This window comes from Moesziomyces antarcticus (genome assembly GCF_000747765.1).
Source record: "Moesziomyces antarcticus DNA, scaffold: scaffold_v10001, strain JCM 10317, whole genome shotgun sequence".
NCBI lineage: Eukaryota > Fungi > Basidiomycota > Ustilaginomycetes > Ustilaginales > Ustilaginaceae > Moesziomyces > Moesziomyces antarcticus.
This window is the reverse complement of record NW_014639009.1, coordinates 301,272-325,513: the sequence shown is the minus strand read 5'-3', so window position 1 is coordinate 325,513 and position 24,242 is coordinate 301,272. Positions and strand designations below refer to the sequence as shown.

Below are 24,242 nucleotides of genomic sequence, written 5' to 3'. Positions count from 1 at the left end.
TTTTCGCTTTGATCCGCTCTTTGTATTTTTGGCTTCATTCGCTCGTTGTTTTTTCGCTTTCATTTCCTTCCTCTTGCGACTCGGTCCGGAATCCCCTCACCTTTGATGTCGATGCTCGAGTCTTGCTGTAATCCCGAAAAGGTCACGCTCAGAAATGTGTGGAAGGGAAGAGAGATTGCAGGATGTATAAAAGTACAAGATGGCAGCGGCTCTGAAGGCTGCAGCCAAGAAAGTGTTGAGGGATCAGACCTGGAATTGCTTTGGATCGATGCTCTGTAAGGCCGAGGCAGGGGATATTAGCTAAAAGCGGCCGGAAAGTGGGGAACGAGTGGGGCAACTTACGAGTTTGCATAGCCTGGCGATGAGGCCGCCGAGCTGGACCACGGTAGCTACGCCTTCGAGGATCTTCATGTGAGTCCATCCAATTTCCTAGAGACGAAAACGAGGTGAGCCAATTGCAACAAGACACAGGGACGGGGTGAAGGGACTTACTTTGATGAATTCGAGTTTGGTAGCTTCTGGGATGCGGTCCATGGTCTTTACCACGCGGAAGAGGGTGGTGACGATATCAACAGCCGCATAGCCCTTTGCCCAAATCTCGTCGAGTTTGTCCATTGCCAAATCGACGTCACCCTCCTGACACGCAGTGAGCAATGCACGGATGAGGAAGGGATGCGGTTGATCGCAGACCTTGAATACGTTTTCGGGATTGACGAATCCCAACCCCGTCCAAGTGGATTGAAGGTTGTTGATGGCTTGACGCATATCGCCCTCGGTAGTAAAGATGATAGCTGCCAACCCTTCGTCTGTATACTCGACCTTTTCCATCTCGCAGATCTCGAGCAACCTCTTGAGGATCTGTTCGTCCTTGACCTTGCCATACCTGAGAATGGCGCATCGGGATTGGATGGGTTCGATGATCTTATTGCTCTGGTTGCAGGCAAAGCAAAACCGCGTAGTGTTGGAGTAGATCTCCATGGTTCTTCGAAGTGCTTGTTGAGCGGCAGGTGTCATACTGTCGGCTTCATCGAGAATGACGATCTTATGCCTACCTGCAGGGAGTGACACCTTCTTTTGCGCAAACGTCTTGATCTTGTTACGAACCACATCCACACCACGTTCGTCCGAAGCGTTGAGTTCGAGCACCCCTTCCTTGTATGCATCCCCCAGCAGCGCCCGTGCCAGACAAAGCACCGAGGTGGTCTTGCCAATACCCGGAAGACCCGAGATGAGAAGGTGCGGACAGTTGCCGTCGTTCTGGATGACTTTGAGCCGATCGATGGTGTCCTTGTTGCCAACTACGTCGTCGAGGTTCAAGGGTCGGTACTTTTCAACCCAGGGGAGCTCGTAGCCCATGGTGCCCGATGGCGCCACAGAAGAGCCCGAGTCCATGGTTTGCGTCATCTTGCGAGCAGAGTGGCGGGATGGGTGTGGAGGAGGAGGAGGCGATGCGAAGAGGCCAAAGACGGCGCCAAATGAAGTGTTGGCTGTCTCTCTTTGAGTGTTGGCTGCTGCCCGATTTCCAGTCGCGTCGCGTTGAGTGTTGGCTTCTCTGCTGCTGCGCTGAAAGAGGCAACGCGCTCTGAATGCTCAGCTTCAGCAGCCAAGCCTCCGAATTTCGGAAGGCGGCTCTTCTTGAGGAAAAGCTTCAAGGGCTGCGCAGGGTCCGTCCGTCCGTCCGTCCGTCCATCCGTCCATCCGTGCCTGCTCAGAGCTGCCTCATCCACGCGTGCTCTTGTCGGTGCTTATCCGCGCACCCGCACCCGCACCCGCACCTTCCTTCTCGACCCTCACACGCTCTCTGTTCCGCACCGTCTGCACACACACACACACACATCCGTACACGGATCAACAAGCAGGTCGTGTCGATGGTCGCCCTGCCACGCCACCCTCTTCACTCGTAGCAGCCTCGTCATGCCGCCTGCATCACGCGCAGCGCGCCACAAGAAGGAGCCCGCTGCAATCGACCTCTCCTTCCTCTCATCCGACGAGGAGTTCGCCGCTTTCAGGACAGACTCGCCCAAGAAGGCCAGCCACTCCAATCGGAAATCTCGAGCGCAAAGCTCCACTACGCGCACAAAGTCGGACGCACGCACAACCTCGTCTCGTGGCCAAGCAGCTCGCAACACCAATGGTTCCAGCAGCCGCAGTGCGCCGCGTCGCAGGCCCAGCCCTGTCCAATTGGATGACGACGACGACGACGACGACGACAATGACGACGACGACCAACATGACGACAGCGACGAGCAGGCCAGCTCCGACGAACCACAGGTCTCTCAGCCAACGTAAACCCGCCGCCTCCAACGCGGCTCAGCCGTCGCATCTCAGAAGTCCACCCGTTCGCGCGCCGCACCTCCCCCTCCTTCTGCTCGCGCAACTCGATCGAGCCGCCCTCTTTTAGCAAATTACTCGGACGAGGACTCCGAGTACGGAGACTACGGTCGCCGTCCCAGGAGAACTGCTCCTGCTCCTGCGAGGAAGAAGACCCGCGCGCTGGATGACTTTGTCGTCGACGACTCCGAAGACGATCATCCTCCGCAGCACAAGAAGAAGCGCTCCACAAGGTCTGCCGCACCGTCCAGACCCACACGCAGAGTCTCCACCAGACAACAAAAGGCCGCCGCCACCGAGTCCGACGACCAAGAGCAAGACGAGGATGACGACGTCGAGGAAGAAGAAGAAGAAGAACAAGAAGAAGAAGAAGACGTCGACGACGACGACGAAGATGAGGAGGACGACGACATGACTTTCGGGTCCAGTGCACGTCCGCGTAGAAATCGTCTCACCCGTGCCAAACCTCCCGCCAATCGCACAACCGCCCGTCATCGCAAAGTGAAGAGGGACGACGAAGACAATTGGATGGATATCCACGACGACGGCACCAGCGCCGACGAAGACCAGCACACGTCCGCCGACGACGACGACGAGTCAGAGAATGACGAGCTTGTCGACTCGGACGAAGCCGAATTCATCCGCCGCGCTAAGAGGAAGCGTTCCGCACCGTCCAGATCTATCCAAGCCTCCAAACGTCCACGCAATGCACGTCGCTCCTCGGCCACGTCCAAAGGGCGCACAAACGCCCGCAGGGTCCCTCGCAGGAAACCTTCCAGCCGTCCACCGCGTCCGCTCAGGTTGCGCTTCGCACTCCAGCAGGACCTGCCCGAACCTTCAATCGATGAGCTCGACAACCCTACCCCGCCCGTCGTCGACATCGACGCCGAACCCGCGCTGCTCGAAGATCACACCTTTCTCGATGGCGTACCCGCAATCTGCAGCTCGTCCGAGCACGAGTCCGACCAGCAAGAAGAGCTCGAGTCCGCGAGCGAGCAGGGTTACAGCTCGACCGCCTCTGCCGAAGAGACCGAGCTCATGGCCGCAGACCAGCCATGCATCGACCGACACTGGCCCGGCTGCAAGCGCTGCAAAGACGGCCCCGCTCTGCCGCTCTATAACAAAGCGATGACCACGCTCAAGAGACAGCAAACGCGCGAGGAGAACAAGCGCCCCAACAAGTCGCCCGACCGCATCGACTCGCGCGGGCGCCAGCGCAAGGCGCTCGTCGACGAAGCCTGGGGCGCCCTCACGCCAGTTCAGCAGACTCAAGAATGGATCGAGGTGCTCGAGGACCGTGGAGGCTGGTTCGAGTGCAGCACCTGCTCCGTCTCGTGGCACTGGGGCTGCCTTCCGCAGGATTCCCAGAAATCCATCCTGCACACCATCAACACCGAGGCCACTCGCCGTCATCGCTCCATCTTTGGCCAGTCCGCTCCGCCGCCCGACCCCGTCCGCCGCATCGACGTCGACGAGTTCGTCAACACTGCTTCGTGCCCCGACTGCGCCGGCTACGCCGCCTACTGCATCCACTGCAAGGCCGACGTCAACGGCGACCGCACCACCGAGGAGCAGCTCGGCATCACACAGGCCATGCTCGACGCCTATCCAAAACCGCCCACCATCCTCACAGCCACCAGGCTCTTCCGCTGCAGGCGCTGCTCTCGTCCCAGCCACTACGAGTGCATCGCACGCGCCTCGGACCACGACGACCCCTCGGCCGAACATGCCGCCAAGTCGACACAAGACGGCGGCTGGCTCTGCGCCGACTGCCACCGCTGGCCAGCCGTGGAAAAGATCATTGCATGGCGTCCGCTCGACCGCAGCCAGTGGAACGACGACTCCAACCGCGCCTATGCAGTCTTGCATCCGCGCGAGACCTGCCGCGAGAGTACCTCGTCAAGTTCAAAGACCGCTCGTACCGCGAGACCGAATGGGTGCCCCACGACTGGCTGCGCATCCTCCACCAAATGGCGCTCATGCAATTCCTCGCAAAGGGCAGCCGCCTCGAGCTCGAGCCCGCCGAGCTCGTCGAGTCCGACCAGGCGCTCGCAAACGCGCGCAAGAGCAGGGCCTCGCTCGCCCTGGGTGGTGGCGGTGCTGGTCGCGCGCCCGTCGAAGGTCGCGCAGTGACGCGCTCGGTCAAGAAGACGCTCAAGATCGATGATAAGGGCGATGTCGACGTCGGGCCGCCGTCTCCCATGCACGATGCGCAGCGACGCATCCCCAAGGCGTGGAAGACACCTGACCGCATCCTCGCCGTCAAGTTCTACTCATCGATCAAGAACGAGGATGGCGACGACGAGCGGAGTGGAGACATGGTCGATTCGGACTCCATCCCTCGCCACAAGCTCGACCCCTCCGACCATCTGCGCAGCTGGCAGCATGTGGCAAAGCTGTACATCAAATGGCAGGACCAGCCCTACGAGGGCGCCACCTGGGAGGATCCGCCCACGCGTCGCAAGCAGGCAGACGTCTTTTACGAATGCCAGGAGGCCTACCGCGCCTTCCTTGTGGCGCAGCAGATCGTCTTCCCCGCGCTCACGCAGGACGAAAAGCGAAGGAAGCGCGAGCGTCGCTTCGCCCGATCTGGCACCGGCTTCCGAGCGCTCGACGACCAGCCGTCGTGCGTGCAGGGCGGCGACCTCATCGACTTCCAGCTCGAGGGCGTCAACTGGCTGCGCTACGGCTGGTACCACCAGAAGCCCGGCATCCTGGCCGACGAGATGGGCCTCGGCAAGACCGTGCAGGTCATCACCTTCCTTGCCTCGCTCTGGAAGGAGGGCAAGGCTGGGCCGTTCCTCGTGGTCGTGCCCAACTCGACGCTGCCCAACTGGATGCGCGAGTTCGAAAAGTGGATGCCCCAGTTCCGCGTGGTGCCGTACTGGGGCGAGTCCGAGGCGCGCGACATGATCTCGCGCTACGAGTTCTTCCACTCGAAAAAGGCACTCGCCCAGATGGACGAGGCGACGCGTGCAATCAAGTTCCACGTGGTCGTCGCTGCCGACTCGACCGTGAGGCTCGACTCGCTGCCGCTCCGCAAGGTCGAGAGCTGGGACGTGATCATCGTCGACGAGGGCCAGAATCTCAAGTCCGGCAAGTCGCTGCTGCTCAAGCGGCTCAACGAGCTGCACGCCGAGCACCGCGTCATCATGACGGGCACGCCGCTCAACAACAACACCACCGAACTCTTCAACCTGCTCAACTGGCTCGAGCCCGGCGGACAGTGGAAGGACGTCAAGGCGCTTGAGGCCGAGTACAGCGCGCTCAAGCCCGAGGTGATCGAAGAGCTGCAGCAGCGCCTCAGGCCGTACTTCCTCCGTCGCCTCAAGAAGGAGGTGCTCGACCTGCCGCCCAAGATCGAGCTCATGGTGCCTACATCGTTGCGCCCCATCCAGAAGCGTATCTACCGCTCGATTCTCGAGTCGAACGTCGAAGACATCCAGGCGCTCGCTGCCTCGCGCGGACCCGGCGGCAAGCGCAACAAGAAGAGCACGTTCACCAACCTCAGCAACACGCTCATGCAGCTGCGCAAGTGCATCCAGCACCCGTACCCCATCGCGCCCGACCTCGAGACGCGCGAGGACGAGGCCAACTACGAGGCGACATGGGAGCACCAGCGCCTCATCGATGCGAGCGGCAAGCTGTCGCTGCTCCAGCGGCTGCTGCCCAAGCTCAAGGCCGGCGGCCACCGCATCCTGCTCTTCTCGCAATTCGTCATCAACCTCGACATCGTCGAAGTCTTCCTGCGCGGCGAGGGGTACAAGTTCCTGCGGCTCGACGGCGACGTGGGCCAGAAGCAGCGCCAGAAGGGCATCGACGCGTTCAACGCGCCAGACTCGCCCTACTTTGTCTACATGATCAGCACGCGCGCCGGCGGCGTGGGCATCAACCTCGCCACGGCCGACACGGTGATCATCATGGATCCGGACTGGAATCCGCACGTTGACATGCAGGCGATCGCGCGCGCCCACCGCATCGGCCAGACCAAGAAGCTGCTCGTCTTCACGCTCATGTGCAAGGCCACCGTCGAGGAGCGCATCCTGCAGGGCGCCAAGCGCAAGATGATGCTCGACCACCTCATCGTGCAGAACTTGAACAACGAGGAGGAGACGCCCATGGAGCTCGAGTCGATCCTCAAGTTTGGTGCGCAGGCGCCCTTTGCCGAGGGCGGCACCGAGGAGTCGGAGCGCGACGTGCGGTATACGGACAAGGATCTCGACTCGCTGCTCATGCGCAGGGAGGATGCCGAGGAAGAGCCGGCCGCAGATGCAGCTGCGCAGGGCGACGGCGAGGACAAGGGCACCTTCTCGTACGCACGCGTTTGGGAGGCCGACGCGTCGGCAGCCACCACGACTGCCGTTGCACCGACCACCGTGGTCGACGACGACTTTTGGGCCGATTTGCTGCAGAAGCACCGCGATGATGTCGCCAAGCGCGCGGCCGAGGCGCGCGAGAAGGAGCTGGCCGAGAAGCGCGCGTCGCGACGAGACCGCATCCGAAGCATGCTCGAGGCGGAAGCCGACAAGGAGGCGGAGCCTGCGCCTGCCAAGGGCAAGCGCGGGCGTCCGAAGAAGGTGCCCCAGCAAGTCGTGGACGAGGACTGGAGGGCGACAGCGGACGCCGGCAGCGACAGCGACGACTACGAGATGATCGATGCGGTGCTCCAGGACGAGGAGGACCTGCCGGCGGTGCAGGCGCTGCGCAGGCGCCAGATCAACTCGTCCAACGCCGCTGTCGCTGCGGCGGCGGCGGCGGTCGCCGTCTCGGCAGCGGCCACGGCAGTCACGGTTGCTACCGCCCAGTCTGCCGCCCAGTCTTCTGCGGCTGGCTCGTCAGCTGGCGCTACGTCTGCGCCAAGTGTGCTCGCTGCGGCCCCTGCGCCTCGACCTGCGCCTCGGCCTGCGCCTCGGCCTGCGCCTCGGCCTGCGCCAAGTGTGCTCGCTGCGGCCCCTGCGCCTCGACCTGCGCCTCGGCCTGCTCCCGCTGCTGCTCGGCCTCTGGCCATCAAAGCGAGCACATCCAAGAGCGCGGCGACTGCTACGACGCCCAAGATCAAGAACGGGCCGCCGACGCTGGCGGGACTGCAGCGGGAGCTGATTGCCGAGCACCGGCTGCCGTCCGCGTCGCCGCTGCACGATCTGGACGCGTCGCAGCCCGTATCGGCGATCCGACCTGGCCACCTGGCGGCGATGCGGCGCGTGCTGCTGATGCTGCTGCCGGAGCACGACTTTGCACGCGACGTGGCGGAGCGCGCGGCGAGCGGACGGGCGCCGGACATTCCGCCGCCCAGCATGCGCTTCCAGCTCACCGAGACGCACGTGGACTACTACATGCAGTCGTTCGGCGTGCCGCGCGCCGTGTTCGACGCGGCGTTCAGCAAGATCCCCGAGGAGAGCATCCCGCCCGAGATTCTGGCGCTGCCGTACGGCGGTGCGATTGCGCTCGACTGGCGCAAGATCCGCGAGCTGCTGGTGCGCACCGCGACGTACATGGTGGTGGCGCTGCGCACGCCCAAGAGCGAAGCGCCATGGACAAGGGCGATTATGGAGTGGGAGAAGAAGCGCGCACAGGTGGCGCCGGCGGTGATTGAGATCGCCGACTCGCCCCCGCCCGACAGCGAGGTGCCGGCGCCGCAGACGATCACGGCCGCGGCGGGGGTGCTGGTGCATGAGGCGAAGCGCCGGGCGTGGTTGGAGGCGGTGAGGGCGCGCGGGGACGAGGAGCTGACCAAGACGGCACGGTTGGCGGTGGAGAATCCGACGTCGAGATCGGCGCCTTCGGTGGTGCTTTTTGTGCAGGGCTTCATGGAGGGCCGTATGGAGCGCACTCCATACCTGCAGGCGAAGCTGTCGATTCGAAACAGCCTCGAAGACGCGCGGCAGTTTGTCGATCCGGACACGGTACCTGTGGCGGCGAGTCCGGTGGCGTCGCCGGCGAAGCCTACGAACCGGGTGAGTGCGGCGCTTTCGCGGCTGGCGGCGTTTTCGGGCGGCAGTCCGCGCACGCTCGACGTGTCGCGTCGCGACCTAGGCCGGCTGAGCATGGATGTTGTCGTGAGCTCGCGCAAGCCACGCATCAAGTCGAGCCGCAGCAGTGCCGGTACCCCCCGCCTGTCGGTGGCGCCCTCGGTCGATGGCAGCGTCGCCGAAAGCGTGGCTGAGAGCGACGAGGCGCCGAGCGAACAGACGTGCATCATTTGCGGCGGCGAGTTCCACTTCCTCAACAGGTGCCCTGCTATGCAGGATACAAATAGGGCATCGGCAAGGTGGTTCCAGCTGTGCGACCAGCTCAGGGTGCTGCTGGAGAGGGGGAGGGGCCAGGCGGACGCGGATGTGGCGACGATCAAGACGACCATTAGGGTCATGGCCATCAAGCTTAATGGGCCCAGGGCGCTGGCGGGCCAGGCTGTGCTGGTGCCCCCCTTCGAATAGGCGAGCGCAGCGCAAGGGTGAATTTGATGCAGTTGCCATTCGCAAAAAGCTGAAGTGAAGTGGGTTTGATACAGAGCGTGATGTTGATGCTGCCCAGCCTGTCTCTGAGCTCGGTGTGTGTCGAATCGCCTGGACAGGTGTTCAGACGCCATCGGACTTGATTCAGATGCTGAACTCTTGTCTCAGGCTCTCTCTTGTGTCACAAGATATTTGCGATTGCAGTGTGCTACGTATGCGAAGCCCACTTCTCGAGGGACGAAGTGACAGCGATTGGCCTGGACCTATCCCTTGCCGCAGCAGCGATGGTGTTGGGCTGCAGAACGCACCTCACCTTCCAAAACTCCTTCCTGATTGTATTCTGATTGGCCCTTCCCGTCTGAGTCGCGGTTGGAGTAGCGCTTGGTTTTGCGACTGGATTGCTGATCGTCAGTGTCGTCACGTAATTCTCTGGCAACAACAGTTCGAGTCCGAGTAGGGTATGAAAAGCGAGTAGGGCGATTTTTCGATCCGCGTATGATGCACTCGCCACCGAACCTGATCCCCCCGAGGTGGCGGATTGACGGTCTCGTGAGTCGCGCGCGGCGAAGCGTCGCAACTCGTCGAAGACCATCTCAAAGTTAAACACCGCCCGATCGCGGAGTTGCAGTTGCCGTATCGCAAGCAGTAGAGCTAGTTCGGGTTCGGTCAGGTCGCGGAGGATGTGCGACATTCCATCTCCCACTTCGATGGCCGCCGTTTGGATAAGAATCTCCACATCCAATAGCGGATTCGTTGTGGTCGTAGCAGCTACGGCGGGGAGTAGGATGCGATAGGCCATACGAACATCGTTGGAAAGTTCGTACACCCCACGAAGGATATCGTGCACAGGTGGATGCGAAAGCACCAGACTCATATCCGCCTCCCAGGCCGAATTCACCTCCCTCTCCCCCGCGGAACTCCCCTCCATGGGTGGCGATAGCGCATTACGCACGATCTGCTCGAACGTATCGTAGTCCCTCGGTGGTCTGACGTGAACAATCCGGTGCGAAAACCGACTCTTGACGCGCTTTTCGAGAAGGTCAACTGTATCCACCCTACTCGTCATGCCGACCACCGCCAGACCGGCACCGTACGATGCAGCCTGCACCGCATCCAGCAGGCAGTACAGCAACGCCTGCCTCGGCCGCGCCGTGAACAGGTCAAAGTCATCCAGCGTAATCACCAACGGCTTGCGTGCGCCCTTGCTTGCCGTATTGGACAGCAGCGCGATGATGTGTGCGATAATGTTGTTGAGCGACGACAGGATCGCACCTGCCAATTCGTCCTGCATCTCGGCCTCCTCATCCACCTCTTCCTCGCTCTCGCCATCCCCCCCAAACACATGATCCCCTTCGTTCCTCGGTGCGGGGAAATCCTCTTCGTCCGTGGGAGAGTCCATGGCATCGGAAACATCCTGCTCGCCAAACGCGCCCTGCAAGATCAGCTGCTGGGCCATCTCCTTCATCGCCGCGCGGTCGTTGATCTGCACGCTCGCCGCAAGCCGCACATGGTAGAACTCCTCCTCGAGTGAGCGTAGCACCGAATCTACGAGCAGCGACTTTCCCGCACCCGCCGCACCGATCAGTAGCGCGCTGTTGCTCTCCTGCGCCGTCACGGTGGCCTTGAGCATGGTGTGGAGTGTATGCCACTCGTCGCTGAGCCCCACGCACGCCTTGGCATAGCTGGCCGCGGCGGTGCTGGCGGGCTCGCCAGTGTGGTGGCTGCGTGGTGGAGGAAGATCGCCAGCGAGCGTGGCTAGACATCGCCGCTTCTGGGTGGGGAAGTGACGGAGGAAGCCGGTGCGAGGGAGGATGCGAAGCACGCTTTCGGTGTAGAGCGTGTCCATGTGCGCACGCTTGCGGGCTGGCTGCGTGCGCGAGGCGGTGGGGATCTCGAGGTCGGGGTCCGAGTCGACATCGGAAGGCGCGGTCGACGCGGCGGCCTTGCGCTTGGCAGCTGGCATGGTGTCGTGCTAAAGCGGATGGCGTGGTGGTGAGCAGGTGGAGAAGGTGCAGCCCCACCAAAATGAGGTGTTGCGGTGGAGCACAAAGGTGGCCCGCGCGACTTTCTTCTTGCTCGCAGCGGATGAACCTCCACGCGTGACCGGGGGGTTTTTTTTTCTCGAGTGTCAGACCACATTTCTAACAAATAGAGAATTTTCGCCCGCCACCATTCTCCCCTGAACCGGTGCACGGCTTCGCGGCAGCTGTGGATCTGGGCGCATTGGCGTAGCGGCATGCTGCGGCTGAATGGCGTCCGGAAGAACTGAGACGGACGGGCGTTGCAGATCTGTTGGGTTGCCGCACATGGGTGACAACGGGGGCGTGTGCAGCCAGCTGCGGTGGATTTCCGGGGTGGCGATCGGATGGCCGGTATCACGGCGCGCTGCAGCGGTGGTTGCCAAGAGCTGGGCTGCAGAGGGTGCACCTCAGGGTCCAATATCTGGACCTTCATGGCGACCGAAGCGGGCGTCAATTGAGCCGGCGCAAGGGCCCACTGAAAGTGGGGACTTCCTGCGGCTGGTTCCTGCATATACACACCCACGCTGCGTCCCTGCGCCGGTACGGTCGAGATGAAGCGGAGTCCGCGCGCGTCCACGCCGGGTGGCAAATGGATCTCATCGTCGGGTCGCTGCTAGCTCAGCCCACGGTGTATGGCAGAGAGATGATTGCACAGCCCTCGTGCGGGGCAACTCGAAGCTGGAGTCTGCGGTGGCTTTAGCATGGTCTCGGCGCGAGAGAGGGGCTTAAAGCCTGCGACGAGAGAGCGCAGCTTGGCAGCCGCCTTCTACGCCACCGCCTCATCGTGCACGCGCGCTTGCTTTCCACTTTCCACTTTCCCATGCCCAGCCACGCTATCATCGGCTGCAAGCCTTCGACTTTCTCACGACGAACCGAATTTCCGGCCAGACGAGCGGTCGAAAGGAGAAGAATCCCAGAAGCACGTCGAAAGAAACACGAAGACCGCAGCTGAGACACGAAGGAAGAGCCAAAAGGAAGGGCGAAAAAAAGCCGAATGCTGGCGGTGCAGCGGGCGAGGCCCGAGCACAGCAACGCGCGGTCAACTGCGCACACAATAAACCAATTAAGTGTGCGGGTTGGCTTGGCGAGGTGGAGGTTCGCAACTGTCCAAACACAGCCTCGAAGCTCGCCAAATGCCGAATCCGAGTTGCAGCCATGCGTTGCAGAGCAACGGCGTCAAATGGGGGTCGCCATTGTGAATGCTGAGGCAATCGATTGCGATTGCGAGTGCCAGCGATGGACATGCAGCATCAGAGCGAACGGGCAAAGAGGGTGGAAGCGGAACAGCCGACGCGCAAGCTGCAGCCGCGACAGCATGCCAGCCAGAACGACAGCAGCGGAAGTGCGGCTAGCCGGGGGGCCGCATTCCATCGGCCAATCCGCACCTGCAGCGCAGATGCAGCGCAAATGCAGCAGCACGCATTTAGAGCAAAAGCGCGCCGCCCCTCCCTCTGCAGAGGTGTTGTTCTCTCCGGCGCGTTGCATGAAATTTCGCAGCGGCCAAAGCGTCAACACACTTCACTCGTCGCTCTACGCCCAGCCAAATCCTCGAATCCAGGGGGCCAAGGCAACCACGCAGCAGCAGCAGCGCTTCCGATACATGGCGGCGGGGCGTCACGGCTGCACTGCACTGCACTGCACTGCACTCTCTGCTGAGCTGCAAATTATTATTGGGGATCGGCGCTGCAGCTCTCTCTTCGAGCTCCGATAGCCTCCCCCGTCATCCCGCAAAGGGGAGCGGAGCGTGTTGTTTTCGCGACATCCGCCCGGCTTTTCTGCAAGCGAGCTGTCGTGCTAAAAGTCATGACGGCCCAACACGGACCTCATGCTGCTCATGCTCGCCCCGCCACCCTCACATTCCCACACCGCAGCAGCATCCAACGACGCTCCGCTCCGGCTCTCCTCACGCCTCGCATGCCTCGCATGCCTTCGCGTCGCTCTTTCGGACCTTCACCATCATCGCCGCAATCTACGCGCTTTTCGCGACCCCTCCGACTCGCCACGCTCGCATTCAGCCCGGCCATCCTCTGCCTCTGACTCTGCATCCACACCATCTCGCCATCGCAACCTCCTCCCCATCCACGACCGGCCGGCCAAATGTTCGCCTCTACCACCACATAGCACCATCACCTCCTCACCTCTCCGACCCGGAACGGACCCCGCCAGCCCACCATGAACGGTCGTCTCCGCTCCAGTGTCGCTGAGCAGCCAGCCAGCGACATCTCGGGACGCAACCCGAGCCGTAGCAATCATCCACCACCACTCCCTCTACCCGACCGACTCGCCCAGCCATCCAGCAGCCGTCAGTCACCCGCAGACTGGGGCTACTCGTCGCCCTCCAACTACCCAACGCCTTCGCCCGGTCCCAACGACTTCGACTACGAAGAACGCCCAGAGTCTTCAGCACAGGCCGCCGCACGGTTCGCCGCTGCCACCACGGCTCGTGCGCAAGATTCATCCCTGGATCCCACTCACCAACAACTCACGCACGACACCTTTGGCCGCACCTCGGGTCACAGCGCCATCAGCGACAACCACACTTCTTCCTCAGCTCGTCGCAAGACCAGCCCCACAGAGCGCAGCGCCTTTGGCTATCTCGCTTCCAGCTGGATCCAGCCTTCCTCCTCCCTCCACAGTGACGAAATCACGGAATACCTCAGCCAAGCATCCGCGCCCCCTCCTCCTCCTCCGCCTCGTCAGCGCCTCATCGATGCGCTCGAAAAGCAGCTCAACTTCACCCCCTCTCCAACGCCAACCACCGCCTCCAGCAGCCTCGACGAGCAAGACATGTGGAGACCGCCAATCCATTCCGATTTACAACCACTCTCAGACACTGCCGATCGCACCTTTGGCACCCCATCCCGCCAGCAGAGCCACACCACCACCGCAAGCGCAGACAGCCGTCCACCCAACGACACCGCCCATTCCGAGACCACCTCCAGTCGCGGCACAGACCCATCCCGCGACGTCGCTTACGGCGTAGGCGAGGCCGGAGGCGATCAGCAGTTCAACGTGCTCACAAGGACCCTCACGCCCAGCCAGCAGCGTCAGCAGCAGGAACTCGACCGCATGAACCAGCAACGCACCCTCGTCACATCCCCACCCGCAACTTCGTCTGCGATAGACTCCCGCACCACTTCTCCCCTCACCGGCAAGGCAGCTCTGCGCGCTTCTCATCAATCCAACACCACCGTCACAGGCGTCACCAATACCACCGGCAGCCTTGCATCCTCCTCCACCCCAAGGCACGACCTCAGACTCAGTCGGCAGACCCAGGATACCCTCTCTCCCGCAGCTTTGCGCCCTCTCTCGTTACCGGAACAAGACGACTCACCCCCTCATGCCACATCACATCCGCCTCTCTTTGCCGGCAAGGGCTCGCACGACTCCATCGATGCGCTCAACGATCAAGCTGCGCCTAAGCCCGCCGACCTCAATGCACCCACGCGCTCCGCGTCAGTGCGCGCAAAGACCCCCGTCTTTGGCAACACCATGTCAGAGCTTCCACCAAGTCAGCGCAAGTCGCTTGTCGGCGCGCTCCACCATCAAGCCGCAGCTCCCTATGCCTCGGACTCGCAACACGACGTGCAGAATCTGCAACAGCAGAATCAGCCCGCATATGCTGCGCCAAACGACCAACAGTGGCAGTCAGACCAACAACAGCGGGGATACTACATGTACCAGGATCCGGCGGACCAGAAAGCGAACCACGCGGACCACCGCCATGCCTTTGCAGACCACAACGGCCACCTTCTACGAGACGATGCCGTGCGCGATCCCCACGTGCCTCACCTCGGCGATGCCTACTCCCTCGCCCCCAAGCTGCCCCCGCCTCCTTACTCGATGTACCGCGCACAGCTGCATCTCCCTTCCCGCTGGGCCAGGGTGCATCACACCATCCTGCCCCTCCTCACCTACGCCTACATTCCCGCCACGCTGTTTCTCGACTACAACGTCATCTTTGCCGTCGTCCAGATCGCACTTCATCCAGACACCTTCCAGACCGGGACCAGAACGGCGTGGTGGATTGCCGCCGGCATCTACGCTGGCTGCGTGCTCGCATGGCTCGTCGGCGTCGTGCTCATCTACGAGACGCTCTGGAGCTTCCGCAGACGCTGGACTGTCCCCCAACCCCTCGCCATGCCCATCTACCTGTCCTCCCCCGCCTTTGTTCGAACGGCCATCAAGGACTACTCGCTCTACAGCTTGCTCTATCGCGCGCGCTCTACCAGCGGCCGCCGCGACGCGCTCATCGAGTCCTTCTGGTACTACTCGCAGAACTGGCCCACCGTGCTGACGCTCCTGCCTCGGGGCGTCATTGCAGCGATCGTGCTCGTGCTCTACAAGCCCGCCGGTCCCGCTCGTCCCACGCAGAGCCAACGCGACTCCGTCTACTTTGACCAGGCCACGCAAAGGCTCACGCAGTTCGCCTTCGTCATCATCACCATTCAGGCCGCCTGGGTCGCCTGGAAGCTCGCCGTGCTGCTCATCGCCAACATCGGCCTGGCGGCTACGATCGGTCCCAAGAGCTTGGTGCAGCAGGAGAAGCTGCGCAACGAGATGGCCGATACCGAGATGACTAGTTTCGCCGCTCACAGCCGCCGCGGTCTTGTCGCACGCCACTTCGGCTCCCAGCCAGCACCCACGCAGGGCTGGAGCGACGCCGAGGACCGGCTCGAGCAAGCGGCTCAGCGGCCTTGGGCTTGGCGATGGCGCGCCGAAGACCGCATCCGCGCCATTCTATTCGACGCTGGCCTGCTGCATCAGCCTATGCAAGACTGGCATAACGATCGCCCACACGAAGTCGCTCGTCTTAATGAAGACGCAGCAGGGCACAACCACGGAGCTGTGCCGTACGACCAGAGCCATGGCGCAGGTGCCTACGGCCCGCAAACGGGAGAACGCGACTGGTTCGGCCCAGGCCTCACCTTCTCCGAGTCGCAGACCGGATTGGCGCTCACATCGCCCGAAGCCGTGCAGCCCGAGACGTGGGCGGCTGCTCAGGCGGGCGGTGCACCCCTCAGCGTGGTCACTGCCGCCCCACAGGAGCAGCAAGGCTTCCACGTGCAGCACCACGAATCATCGCCCTCCGACGAAGGCCGCCGCAGCGACGCCAGCGATCCCTACTCGCCCGCACCGCTGCCCATCGGCCGAAGCCCGCGTTCCAAGGAGCAGTTGCGCGACGCTTCGTCCATCTCCTCACTCAACCGACTCGCCGCGCTCAATTCGGCACACTCTGGCTCGCACGACTCTCCGCTTGCGGCTGCCGACAGCTCGCCCCACGTCTCGTCCCACCAGAGCCATGACGATGCATACAGAACGGCTGCTGACGTCTTCACTCGACCGAGCCACGCCCAAGCCGAGCCGGCTTCCAGGCTTGCTCCACTCGGCATGCAAGACACCGAGGAATCCAGCGTGCCTGCTGCTGCGCCTCAGGTGCCGATGCAGACGTCCGACGACTCGGCCATGCTTGGAGAGTGGCGCGGGCGCAAGCGGCCTCGAAGCTCGCCGGTGCCCGCCAACTATGCCACGCTCAATCCGCACGGCATGGTGACCGAGACCGAAGACTGGCTGCGCGGCCAGATCGACGAGGAGGACGAGGATGACGGGCCTGCCGAAAGCGACTTGCGCGACGCAGCAAAGCATGGCGGACCCAAGTTGGGCGATAACGATCGACGCGTCATGCAGGCGTTCGTGCCTCCGCTCGGGTCCTTTGCCATGTACAAGGATCCGTCTCTGGCCGGTTCGCCCGATCAAGGCGGCAGCGACACCAAGCACGGCTCGTGGACAGCGGCCGCACCGAATCCCGAGTTGTTTGCTCAGAGGCCCGAGGATGCGGCGTCCAAGACGACGCTGCCACTGCGGGTCCATGCGGATGCGAAGAACGGGTCGACAACCTCGCTGGGCTCGTCGCTCAAGGGCGGGCGCTCGGGCACGTACTCGAGGCCGCGCTCCTCGGGACACGGCCACGAGGCCTCCTCCGAGGACGGCGTCAGTTTCGACGGTGCCGAGGCGAAGAAGCGCGGGCGCAACTCGTTGCTCGGCCGCATGACCAACGCGTCGCCGTCCGAGACGAGCAAAAGGAGCGGCAGCGCCGGTCGGGCCGAGGGCGAGTCGTGGATCACGTCGCTGTTTGGCATGCGCGGCGGCTCGCGCAAAGTTTCAGCCGCCGGTTCCACCTCGTCGCTCAAGGGCAGTGCAGCAGGCGACACGTCTCTGCCGAACTCGGACGGGCATGTCGAAGGTGTACCTACGCTCATCACCACGTCGGCATCGACGACGCTCCCGACCACCGACAGTGGCGATGCTCAGGCAGCATCGTTGGCAAACGAGGACGATGCGCGTGGGTCGTTGCTCATGGCTCCGCTGGGTCAGTATGCCAACGACACGGGCAGATCGGTCTCTCCGTCGGGCAGCAACCACTCCAAGGCGTCTGTGGGCAGCGACGACTCGGAAGAGCGCCGTCTATGGGCCTCGTTCCCGGACCAGAGCCGACGCCACCCGCCGGGTCTTATCGCGCTGGACCTCGAGCAGCGCGCTTCGACGAGTGCGCCCGTGAACCTGTCGCCGCTCATGCATCCCAACGTGCTAGCGGCGATCGGAGGTGCTTCGCCCCTCGGACTGCCTGCTGTGCTGGGAGGCGTGGGGCAGCTCTCGGTGAGCCCGTCCGAGGGAGGCCTGCATGCGATCCGCGAGGAGAGCTGGACGTCGTCGCTCGATTCGAGATCGCAGGGCGCTACGGGAAGCACGAGGAGCAGAGGCACTGCCAGCGCGTTTACCACCTCGCCCGTCGATGCCGACTTCCCATTGGAGCAGATCCAAGAGGTGCCGGTCCCGCATACGGGCTCCTCCTCGCATGCTCGACGTGGATCGACTTGATCGCGGAATGGATAGCAGCAGGATTGTACAATATAATGTATTTCTATCTGAGGCCATCGTGTGCTGTCTGCGTCGTATGAGACAGCCCTTCCGCTGCAAGGATACGAGCATGTTGCAGAGTCAAATGCAGCGGGTCCGTAGCAGGCAGTCTTGGGCAGCCTCTGTCTCAGCTAAGCGAGCCAAGCGCGCGAAGGAGCGCCCAGATTTCGGGTGTCGGGAGAAATTTAGGGCTTACCTTCCGAGCACCGCCGAGTCCTTTTTGCGCCACCTTCGCCTCCACAACCCCATCCTTCGCCTCGTCACCACCGATATACACACACTGCAGCTGCTTTCCGACTCGCAGCAACGATGTTGGGAAGATCAGCGGCGCGATCGAGCTCCCTGGCATTGGCCAGTGCAGGGCGCAGTCAGCTTGTCGGCGTTCCGATGCGCGCACCAGCGACGTCGCCGCTGCTTCGTCTCGCACATAGCTGGGCGCGCGAGGCCTCTCTCCCGGTCCGCACTCCGATCTGTGCTCGGCTCGGCGTGTCGCCCTTGAGCACATCTTCACGAGCGTTTGCGACACCCAGGCCCACTTCTGGTCCGAGTCCGATCGGAGCGGCAGGCAGTCGGGCAAGCCGGGCGGCCTCGATGACCGAGGAGATGCAGCGTCGACAGCGTGAATCGTACAAGCGACGCAACCAGTCGCTGCTCATGTACTCGGCGGCACTCATGGTGTTTACTCTCGGATTCAGCTATGCAGCCGTACCTCTCTATCGCGCCTTTTGCTCCGCGACGGGTTTCTCGGGAACGCCAATCACAGATCCGGAACGCTTTGCCCCCTCGCGCCTCGTTCCGGCGTATACGGATCCCAGCACCAACGCTCCAACCAAGAGAATCAGGGTCACTTTCAACGCAGACGCTTCCGACGCCATCCCTTGGTCTTTTACGCCACAGCAGAAGGAGATCTATGTCCTGCCAGGTGAAACAGCGCTTGCGTTCTACACCGCCAAGAACAAGAGCACAAAGGACATCATCGGTATCGCCACCTACAACGTCTCCCCCGACAGAGTAAGTCTTTCCCCATCCCAAGATCGAGCTCAGTGTGTAGATGGAGGATTGCTGATGCCTGTTGCTTTTGTGGGGGTTTTGATAGATTGCGCCGTACTTTGCCAAGGTGGAGTGCTTCTGTTTCGAGGAGCAGAAGCTGTTGGCGGGCGAGGAGGTGGATCTGCCCGTGTTTTTCTTTATCGACTCGGACGTGCTCGACGATCCGAGCACAAAGGGCGTCGACGACGTCGTGCTCAGCTACACCTTCTTCTCGGCACGCAGAAATCCCAAAAACGGCCAGCTAGAGTGCGTATTCCCCCCCGAGCCCACGCCAAGTTGCATACGATTGACGTATAACTGACATTTCTGACGCTCGAATTTGTGTTTCGCAGACCGGATACGGATCTCAGCCAGTACACTGTTGGCAAGGACCTCTGATGCGTGCAATACCAGTCACTACTCTGCGCCGAACGGGACGATGTGTGTGAGAGCGCCAAGACGAGAAGGACGAGGGAGAGAGAGCCGAGTGGAGAATTCAGGGTCTAGAGTCACGTGCAGCCGCTGAGAGAGGATCCTGGAAATTTTTGGCGGGGCGGCCAGGCTGAACTTTTTTGGAACGGCTGAGCGCAGTGCAGCTTCTCCGCCACTGCTTCTCGAGGCTTTACATCTGGCAACCATCCGGTCTCGGTCACCAGCCTCTGCATCTATACCCATCCACAAACCGTTCAGCAGAAGCGCCTCGCACGCATCCGCATTCGCATCTGCAACTCCATCCACACTCTTTCGCTTGATTCCACCGACGCCGACACCACTACCAACGACCTCTGGCGCATCATGGCGGGATCATCGCTGCGAAATGCGGTGCAGCGCCGCAACCACAAGGAGCGGTCGCAGCCGGTGGGGCGGGCGAAGCTGGGCCTGCTCGAGAAGCACAAGGACTACGTGCTGCGTGCCAAGGACCACCACAAGAAGCGCGACATGCTCAAGCGGCTCACGGACAAGGCGGCGATGCGCAACAAGGACGAGTTCTACTTTGGCATGATCAACTCGTCTACGCGCAACGGCGTGCACCAGCACGCGCGCCCCTCGGAGCAGCTCGACAACGACGTGGTCGCGCTGCTCAAGACGCAGGACGTCGGCTACATCCGTGCGGCGCTGCTGGCGGAGAAGAAACGCATCCACGGCCTCGTCGAGCGCATTGCTCCCTCCATCCCCAACCTGCCCGTCGAGTGGCTCGACGAGAAGGACAACCGCAGACCCACCCTGGCGCGCGCGGGATTGATTGCGGCCCCGGGCAAGGCCAAGAAGTCCGCAGTGGCAAAGATCGGCGCACAGGGCAAGAAGACCGTGTGGCTGGATGATGCAGATGCGCTGCGCACATACACCGCCCCCTCTGCCTCGACATCAAGCACGCAGTCGACGCCAACAACGCCAAGGAAAGAGAGCAGCTGGGTGGACGAGCTGTCGGACTCGTCGGACATCGAGGTGGAGGCGGACGATCTGACGACGCCCGCCACGGCGCTGCGCAAAGGCAACAAGCATCTGGGCTACCTCACCACCGAGCTTGCCTCGCGCTATGCGCGCCTCGACCAGCTGCAGACGGCGGCGGAGAAGCTGAACCTCGTGCGCGCGCTCATGACGCACAAGGGCGGACACTCGAGCGTCGTCACGGCGCGCAAGAATAGCCTCGCCGATAAGGTGGCGCGCGGAACCATGACCAAGAACGGCCTGGCTCTCACCGAAGAGGAGGAGGACGAGGAAGGCGAGGCGACGGTCAAGAAGGTGTACAAGTTTAGCAAGGAGCGCAAGCGATAGATGTGGATCCCGGCTCGTCATGTACTTTTAAGTTTTTCTCCCTCACGCTCAGCATTGCAGTCTTTTTCTTACAACGAGTCAGAGGTTGCCATTACAAAAGTGGAAAGGGTGACAGAAGCATGGGGGAAAAGCTAGAGCGAGGCGGTGGGTTTGTCTTTAATCGAGGCCGAGTCGGATTCGGAGCCTGCTTGGTGAAGCGTATGCGTGTTGTGTTGAGCCTCGTCTTTGGCATAGGGGCCGTCGGCGTTTCTCCTATCCCTTCTTTCGAGGGCGACAATCGCAAGCGAGACGACGACGACGAAGGCGGCGAGGGGGAACATGCTAATCCAGCCATTGCGGTATCTTGGCGCATCGGTTGCAGGCCAAAGCACAATGTTCCACCACGAGTTGACGACGTTACTGAACACATTCATGCCCGCCAGCACCATGGCGCGCTCCTGTTCGTCGGCAGCACACACGATATTGGCCCAGGCGAAGTTGGTGGCCTGTCCCATGTAGCCCGTCCCCTGAATGGCAAACGCAAAGAACTTGGCGCCGTAGGGGATGTCCCACGCCAGGAGCATTGCGGAGGACATGGTGATGATGAGTGCCATGAGCAGGTTGACCCACCATCGGCTGCGCAGGTAGTCGGTGGTGTAGGCTGCGATGATGGTGGTGACGATGGCAATGCTGATGAGCGAGAGCGGGTAGTAGTTGATCTGGGCCTTGGAGAATTTCATCGACTTGAACCAGAATCCCATGACGCTGTTGATGCCCGCGCTCTCGAGCATGCTACCGAAGCCGAAGAGGAGCCCGAACATGTAGATGTGCCAGCGTCCAAACACTCGCTTGACCAAATCCCAGGACATCTTCGTCGGCTGATGCGCAGGAAGCCTCTCGACTGCGCACTGTCGTTCTTCCTCGGTAAGGAACCAGGCCTTGGTCTTGCGCGGGGTATCCGGGAAGAGTGCGAATCCAAACACGGCGATGGGGATGGCGATGCAAAAGTCAATGATAAACAGCCACTGGTAGCTCTTGAGTCCCAAATGGCCGTTCATCGTCTGCGAGATCCGACCCTGCATCACTCCGGACCACAAACTGCCCATCTGCGCGAACGTCGAGAAAATCCCGCTCCTCTTACCCAACTCTGCCTCCTTGTACCACGATCCCAAGATCCAGTGGCATCCCGTAAACGTGCTCGATTCAAACAGCGCCTGGAGGAACCTGATCGCCATGACCTGCTGCGGCGTCTTGCATGCAGCCAGACACGCCGAAAGGATTCCCCACATCGCACCGCAAAACGGCAACCAAATTCGAGGCGGCACCACCTGAAGGATCAGATTGTTCGGCCAGAGCCCGACAATGTAGCCGGCGGTGAACATGGAGTTGACCTGGTTGAACTGCTTGCCGCGGAAGTTGAGGTCCTCCTTCATGCCGGTGAGGTAGGCATTGTTGAAGTTGGCGCGGTTGAGGTAGTTGGACAGGAAGAGGAGCGTGCAGAACGTCATGACGACCAGGTCGATCTTGCGCACGAGGCGGCGCTCGAGCGCCGTGGACGGCGCCTCGCCGAGAAAGAACACGCGCACCTGGTGGAGCTTGCCCATGGTCTAGATGGTGATCCCCCGGCAGGAGAGGAGAGGGCGTTGGGATGGAAGAGGGTCGTTGTTGAAAGGTGAGGAAAGTGGAGAGAGGACGGGAGGGAGGGGCAAGGTTATATGGGCAACCAAGGAGCAAGGCTTGGCCAATGAAGCGTTGCTGGACAAGCTCAGGCTTGGGTGCCGAGGCGGCTATCGCGAGATGTGGCCAAACGAGACGGCGGCGGTGTGACAGCGGTTTGCAGTGAAGCGTTCCTGATTGAGCCATGCACCTTGGCCGGACGGTGCAGCAGCGGCAGGGTGTGCTGGTCGTACAGGGGAAGATGGCGGAGATCAAGCAAGCCGCTTGCACAGCAGGGTGATAGGAGATAGGCCCACCGCAGGGTATCTCGCAGGAAAAATGCGGGGTAGCACACACACCTTTGCCACACCGATGCTGATAGCTTGCGATCTCGAGCACGAGCAGAGTGGGCATGTGGTCCTGCTCTGCGGGCGATTTGTGCACGCTTTTCGGCAAAAGCTCTTTCCAGATGGATGTGCAACTGACATGCGGCCCAGTTGAGCGCAAAAAAGGGTCTCTTTGTTCCACTCTCCGCCGGGCGCTGTCTCTGTCCTACCCGCTACCCTTTGGCTGCGGGGCAATTTTAAGAATTCACCTCGTTCATTCCAGCGGCGGTACAACCCACACACACGAAAGCTTCCCGCAGTGAAAAAGGACGCCCCCCTCTTCGGCTTCCCACGCTTCATCTTGTGCTTGATCCATGAAGTCGATTGGCAGCACCGATATGCACTGTTGGCAGCCTTATCACACTATCGCTATCGAACCGATTCGACGATTCGACGATTCGAGTCTTTCGTATCTCGGCCGTTTGTTCGGCGGTCGCATCTTTGTTGCCACCCTGCAAACCTGTCGAACAAGTGTAAGCGTGCGACTGACAGAGTTTAATTCCGAATTCTTTTTTGGGTGCTCGTGACTCGTGTGACGGTTGTTTGGCAGCCCCCCCACGCTCACGCTCAGGCTCGAGCAAGAACGGGCGCTCGCTTGTCAAACACTGGCAAAGTCGGCGTTCGGATTGGCCTCTCCCACACTCTCTCCCACGCCGGCCGTCTTCCCGTGCGTCCGCGGGCTGCCGTAGATCCGCAAGCCCAACAAGGTTGACCGGCCAGCACGCCGAGCTCCGCCGAGCCGCTTTTCTTCTCGCCCCCTACCCGCCTCAACCACTCCCTCGCCATGCCCCATGAAACGCCAGCGTTGATACGACATTGTTCACCATCGCTTCAAGTTGCCATCAGAGTGAGAAAGTCGCAAAGGAATGGTTGTGGTAGGCTCATGGCTGCGCGCGGGCTTCTCGGCGACCAAGGACCGCCACCCGTGTTGCACGTGTCGGATTTAGGCGCAATGGTGAGTCCAGGTGTCGCATCTCCGACCTTTGCCACTCCGCCGCGCCGCCGCGCTGACAGCCAATCCCGACGTGTCATACGACCTGGCCCCCCGCCCTTACTCCGTGAGCAAAGGCGGCTATATCCGACGCTGCCGCCTTGATCCGACGTGCCATACCCCGCAAAAGCGGAACGCAGTCGCCACCACGCTGATTGATAAGCAGGCCACGCGGAAAGAGTCGCTCAAATCTCCGAAGAGTCGGCTCGGCGGCAAGAGCGTCAAGATCGGGATGCTCCAATCGGGAGGCGATCGCACCATCGGGCAGCACCCCGTGCAGGAGTTCCGTGCAAGAACCGCCACCACGACTCCATCCATGCTGCAGGTGGCACTGAGAGTGGCAATAGGCTCGTGCGATCCTAGACCTTGCTCACTGCCAAGACTCACGCCTGCTTATGCGGGGTCGCAACGGTGTCATGGCCGAGGGGGATATGCGTGGTCATTCGAATTCGTCAAGCTTGGTATCGTTACAACATTGGAGAAAAAAGTGTTCGAGGAAAAGGAAGGATGTTCCCGGCTGGTGCGGCCAAGGGGAAGATCGGAATGAAAGAGAAGCCGTTAAAGTGTCCGTGATGTGATGAATGCCCCTCGATCGAGGTCGACGGGGGGAAAGTGGTCGATGCAATGCGAGCGAGAGCCTGGGCATCGGATACAGGTTGATCCTTCGTGTACCGAAACAGCAGGGATATCTGGCTGCAAACAT

General features: G+C 61.7%; 6 protein-coding genes across 6 annotated transcripts; 3 read left to right on the top strand and 3 right to left on the bottom strand.

Annotated features, from left to right (window-relative positions):
- Window positions 1–243: 243 nt before the first annotated feature.
- On the bottom strand, window positions 244–1,404 carry PAN0_001c0113 (p-loop containing nucleoside triphosphate hydrolase protein; the record flags this gene model as incomplete). Its single annotated transcript, XM_014803733.1, has 3 exons — window positions 244–273; window positions 343–429; window positions 493–1,404. The coding sequence occupies 3 exons, from the start codon at window positions 1,402–1,404 to the stop codon at window positions 244–246; spliced, it is 1,029 nt and encodes a 342-aa protein (XP_014659219.1).
- A 510-nt stretch (window positions 1,405–1,914) lies between these two features.
- On the top strand, window positions 1,915–8,765 carry PAN0_001d0112 (chromatin remodeling complex subunit; the record flags this gene model as incomplete). The annotated part of the gene is made up of 3 exons (XM_014803732.1): window positions 1,915–2,271; window positions 2,329–4,191; window positions 4,260–8,765. 3 exons carry the CDS (start codon window positions 1,915–1,917, stop codon window positions 8,763–8,765), a joined length of 6,726 nt encoding a protein of 2,241 aa, XP_014659218.1.
- Window positions 8,766–8,991: 226 nt separating this feature from the next.
- On the bottom strand, window positions 8,992–11,091 carry PAN0_001c0111 (origin recognition complex, subunit 4; the record flags this gene model as incomplete). The annotated part of the gene is made up of 2 exons (XM_014803731.1): window positions 8,992–10,755; window positions 10,954–11,091. The coding sequence occupies 2 exons, from the start codon at window positions 11,089–11,091 to the stop codon at window positions 8,992–8,994; spliced, it is 1,902 nt and encodes a 633-aa protein (XP_014659217.1).
- A 1,885-nt stretch (window positions 11,092–12,976) lies between these two features.
- PAN0_001d0110 (uncharacterized protein) lies at window positions 12,977–17,683 on the top strand (the record flags this gene model as incomplete). Its single annotated transcript, XM_014803730.1, has 1 exon — window positions 12,977–17,683. The coding sequence occupies one exon, from the start codon at window positions 12,977–12,979 to the stop codon at window positions 17,681–17,683; it is 4,707 nt and encodes a 1,568-aa protein (XP_014659216.1).
- A 348-nt stretch (window positions 17,684–18,031) lies between these two features.
- PAN0_001d0109 (cytochrome oxidase assembly factor) lies at window positions 18,032–20,527 on the top strand (the record flags this gene model as incomplete). Its single annotated transcript, XM_014803729.1, has 4 exons — window positions 18,032–18,733; window positions 18,819–19,018; window positions 19,105–19,125; window positions 19,348–20,527. The coding sequence occupies 4 exons, from the start codon at window positions 18,032–18,034 to the stop codon at window positions 20,525–20,527; spliced, it is 2,103 nt and encodes a 700-aa protein (XP_014659215.1).
- Window positions 20,528–20,658: 131 nt separating this feature from the next.
- PAN0_001c0108 (MFS general substrate transporter) lies at window positions 20,659–22,110 on the bottom strand (the record flags this gene model as incomplete). The annotated part of the gene is made up of 1 exon (XM_014803728.1): window positions 20,659–22,110. One exon carries the CDS (start codon window positions 22,108–22,110, stop codon window positions 20,659–20,661), a length of 1,452 nt encoding a protein of 483 aa, XP_014659214.1.
- Window positions 22,111–24,242: the final 2,132 nt, after the last annotated feature.